Genomic DNA, 3,277 nt, shown 5'->3' on the forward strand with positions numbered 1-3,277 from the left:
AGGGAGGGTGAGGACCGGCTCACCTGAGAGGAACTCCCGCACCTGCCGGATGAGGAGCCGCGTGCGTCTGACGTCCTCCTCCATCTGGGAGCGGCTGGCGCTCACCTGCGTCTCCAGGCGCTGAGTGTCCGACTGGACCTGCGAGGCGGCCTCCTCCGCTGCCCTGATCTGCGGACACACGCTGTGGGTCAGCGGGGGTCAAAGTCCCCAAGGGAGCCTCTCGGCCGCCCCCATGGAGGGGGTGGGGGTCTGCAGGCATTGGCTACCCGGGATCCACCTGGGAGACGTGTAACTAGCTTTGTTTGGCCTCACAAGAAGTGATGTAGAAACACTGGCCTCCATCTCTCACTTGCCGTGATGCCTGCCACCTGCTAAGTCACTTAGGTCATGTCCGAGTCTTTCGTGACCCCATGAACTGTAGCCCACCAGGCTCCTCTGTCCATGGGAATTCTCCATGCCAGAGTACTAGAGTGGGCTGCCATGCCCTCCTCCAGGGGAGACTGAACCTGAGTACCTTATGTCTCCTGCACCAGCAGGCGGGTTCTTTACCACTAGAGTCACCTGAGATGCCCCACTGGCTGTGGGGCCATGCGGGCAAGTCAGCTGACACCTCTGGGATTGTGTCTCCTGGCTGCCAAACGGGAGCTCTGACTCGCCCGGGGGCTCTGTCCCCTCTGCCTCCCCTGACTACGGGTGCCCACCGCCACCCGCCACACCTACCATCTGCCTGGTCTGCTGGAGCTGGGTGCCGAAGGCCCGCAGCTGCTCGGCCACCTGCCCCGCCGTCCGCAAGGCCCCACCTGCCCTGGGGAGGGCGCCTCTGCAGCGGGAGCCACAGGCCGTGCGGTTGTCTCGGGGACAGAGCTCCCCAGGGCAGGCTCCCGGGGTGCAAGGCATCTCCCTGGAGCCCCCACAGAGCTGTGGAGAGATAGGGGTGTCAAAAGGGGTCCCCAAGGCTCTGCAACAACCACTCCCATCCCACACCTGGGAAGCCAACAGCCAACAGACGTCTCTGTGGCAACCGGGCCCCCAGAAACTGGTTGGCTCGGTCGCTGCTGAGCAGCCCATGCAGGGGCTGAGGGTCAGGATGGATGGGGTGGCGGTGGGGTCTACACAGCCCCGGTGGGAACGGTGGGGCAGCCGTTGGTGTGTGACAAGCCAGGCCAGGGGGCCAGAGGGGGAAAGTCGGGCTCCGCAACAGGCGTCACCTGGTTGATGGTGGGCGTCAGATCAGGCACGGAGGCCATCTCCAGCCTCAGGGCCGCGAGCTGGGGACCACCGGCTCCTGGTCCTCCTGCCACCTGCTGCTCCAGCCTCTCCACCTCTCTCCGGCTATCCCTGAGCGGCAGCAACCGGCGGGAGCTGTCCGAGACCTGCTGAGCAGCCTGGGATGACCGCTGATGAGCTGCAGTCAGCATGCGGAAGGCTCCTGGTGCAGGAGGGGAAAGAAGAGAGGTTCACTGAGCCAGCCCTGGACCCCTCAGGCCTGGAGGCGGAGGACCAGCGGGAGGGGAGCTGAAGCCTGGCCCGGCGTGGGGTCTCCACGCTCCCCCTCACCCCGCTCACCTGAAGGGTCGGCACTGCTTATCTTTTCAAACTGCTCCCTCTTGCTCTGATATGCGACGAGGAGGCGATTAAAGCTCCTGTCCAGACTCCCCAGGTCTCCCGGGAGGGACAAGGTCTCCTCCTCCAGGGGCAAATCAAGCTGTAGGCCCTGAAGCGTCCGCCTAAGGTAGGGGGAGAAGTTTCCACTAAAATACAGGAGAGGGGCTGCCTCCCAGACCCAGCCATGCCCCCGGAGAAACAACTACTGAGTCAGGAGAAACAGAGGCTATCAGGGAAAGCCGCAGACGGGAGAGGATTCTGCCACGCTAAAGCCAGCATCGTCTCCCTCCATCCATACGCAGGCAGATCCAGAAAAACCTCTCTCTCCTGGATGGGTGTGAGCCTAAGGCTCCCAGCTCTCCTCTGCGTCCCCACACCAGCTTCCACGAGGAGCTTCCCTGACCCTCTCCTCCTGGGGTCCCTACAGGCTGCCATCAGCCACGCCTGGACCCTGGGCACCCGGGTCTCTCCTCTCCCCACCAGGGCTCCCAGAGCTGCTGACCTGTCGGTCTGTTTCCGCCCGAAGGGGGTCACCTGCCCTGACCCATGGTCACTGAGTTTGCAGAGACTCCTCCCTCCCCGGCCCTCTGCAGCTCCACCTGACCAGTCCCTGCCACTAGCCTCCCCTTCTCGGTGGCCAGCCTCTGCTCCATGTGCACCATCCTTCAGGAGGCCCCTCCAGGCCGGCACGCCCAGCCCATTAGATACCCATAGGCTCCCTGCTCAGCTCTGAGACCAAGGCCAACCGCATACCGGGTGGCTCGGGCCCCCCACGGTCAGCGAGTCAGCGAGGGCTCAGGGAAGGCAAAACTCATTATGAAAACTTCGGAACCAAACCTCACTGAGAAGAGGCCTCTGCTGGTAGGAGGGGGCTGTGGGTGGGACCGCTCCCGTTCCAAAGGCAAACACAAGTTATTTTCAGAGCCCTGCCTCTCGGATGCCCTCCATCAGGGTGACTCATCCAGAGCTGACGCCCGCAGGAGCACCAGGCACTTGGGCTGGCGCCTGCACTCCTGGTCCCCCACTCTGCCCCTCTGTGGATAGCTGGTTCTGTCATGTCACCAAGCTGTGCCCATTTCCTCACTGGCAAGACTGACATAGTAACACCCATTCCACCAACCTCCCAGGACTGCAGTGACGGTGAAAAAGAGAGGTGTCCAAGAAAAGGCTTGAAAGTGAAACGTGGAAGTTGCTCGGTCTTATCCGACTCTTTGCGACCCCATGGACTAGCCCTAGACAGACTAATCCTCTGTCCATGGGATTCTCCAGGCAAGAATACCAGAGTGGGTGCCATTCCCTTCTCTAGGGGATCTTCCCGACCCAGGGATCGAACCTGGGTCTCCTGCATTGCAGTTAAGTTCTTTATCCTCTGAGTCACCAGGGAAGCCCTAGGAAAAGGCTTGGTAGACCGTAAAGGGCTGTAAGCAATATGGGCCCCTCCGTGAACCCCAACGGCTCGGTGGGGAGAGGGAATGACCTGATGGAGAAGACGGCATTGGCCACCTGGGCCACCTCCTCCTCCGTGACCAAGGCATCGCCGAGGGTGGCTTGGATCTGCTCAATCTTGCTCTTGGCGTCCAGCATCCGCGAGGCCAGACCGTGGTCCTCCAGGCCCGGCTGGGGCCACAGGGCGGCGGAGGCGTTGCGGAGGCCGGCCAGGCGGAGGGCCCTC

At 62.8% G+C, this 3,277-nt stretch overlaps 1 protein-coding gene across 1 annotated transcript in view; it reads right to left on the bottom strand.

Annotated features, from left to right (window-relative positions):
- LAMB3 (laminin, beta 3) overlaps positions 1-3,277 on the bottom strand; it is a 44,362-nt gene that overhangs the window by 10,363 nt on the left and 30,722 nt on the right. Inside the window, exons 14-18 of the mRNA XM_010836878.1 lie at positions 3,083-3,274; positions 1,567-1,727; positions 1,209-1,429; positions 721-918; positions 24-168 (exon numbers count right to left, since the gene is read on the bottom strand). Coding sequence (XP_010835180.1) covers positions 24-168; positions 721-918; positions 1,209-1,429; positions 1,567-1,727; positions 3,083-3,274 — 917 coding nt within the window. The remainder of the gene's footprint in view (positions 1-23; positions 169-720; positions 919-1,208; positions 1,430-1,566; positions 1,728-3,082; positions 3,275-3,277) is intronic.

Source organism: Bison bison, unplaced genomic scaffold (genome assembly GCF_000754665.1).
Source record: "Bison bison bison isolate TAMUID 2011002044 unplaced genomic scaffold, Bison_UMD1.0 scf7180017864067, whole genome shotgun sequence".
Taxonomy (NCBI): Eukaryota; Metazoa; Chordata; class Mammalia; order Artiodactyla; family Bovidae; genus Bison; species Bison bison.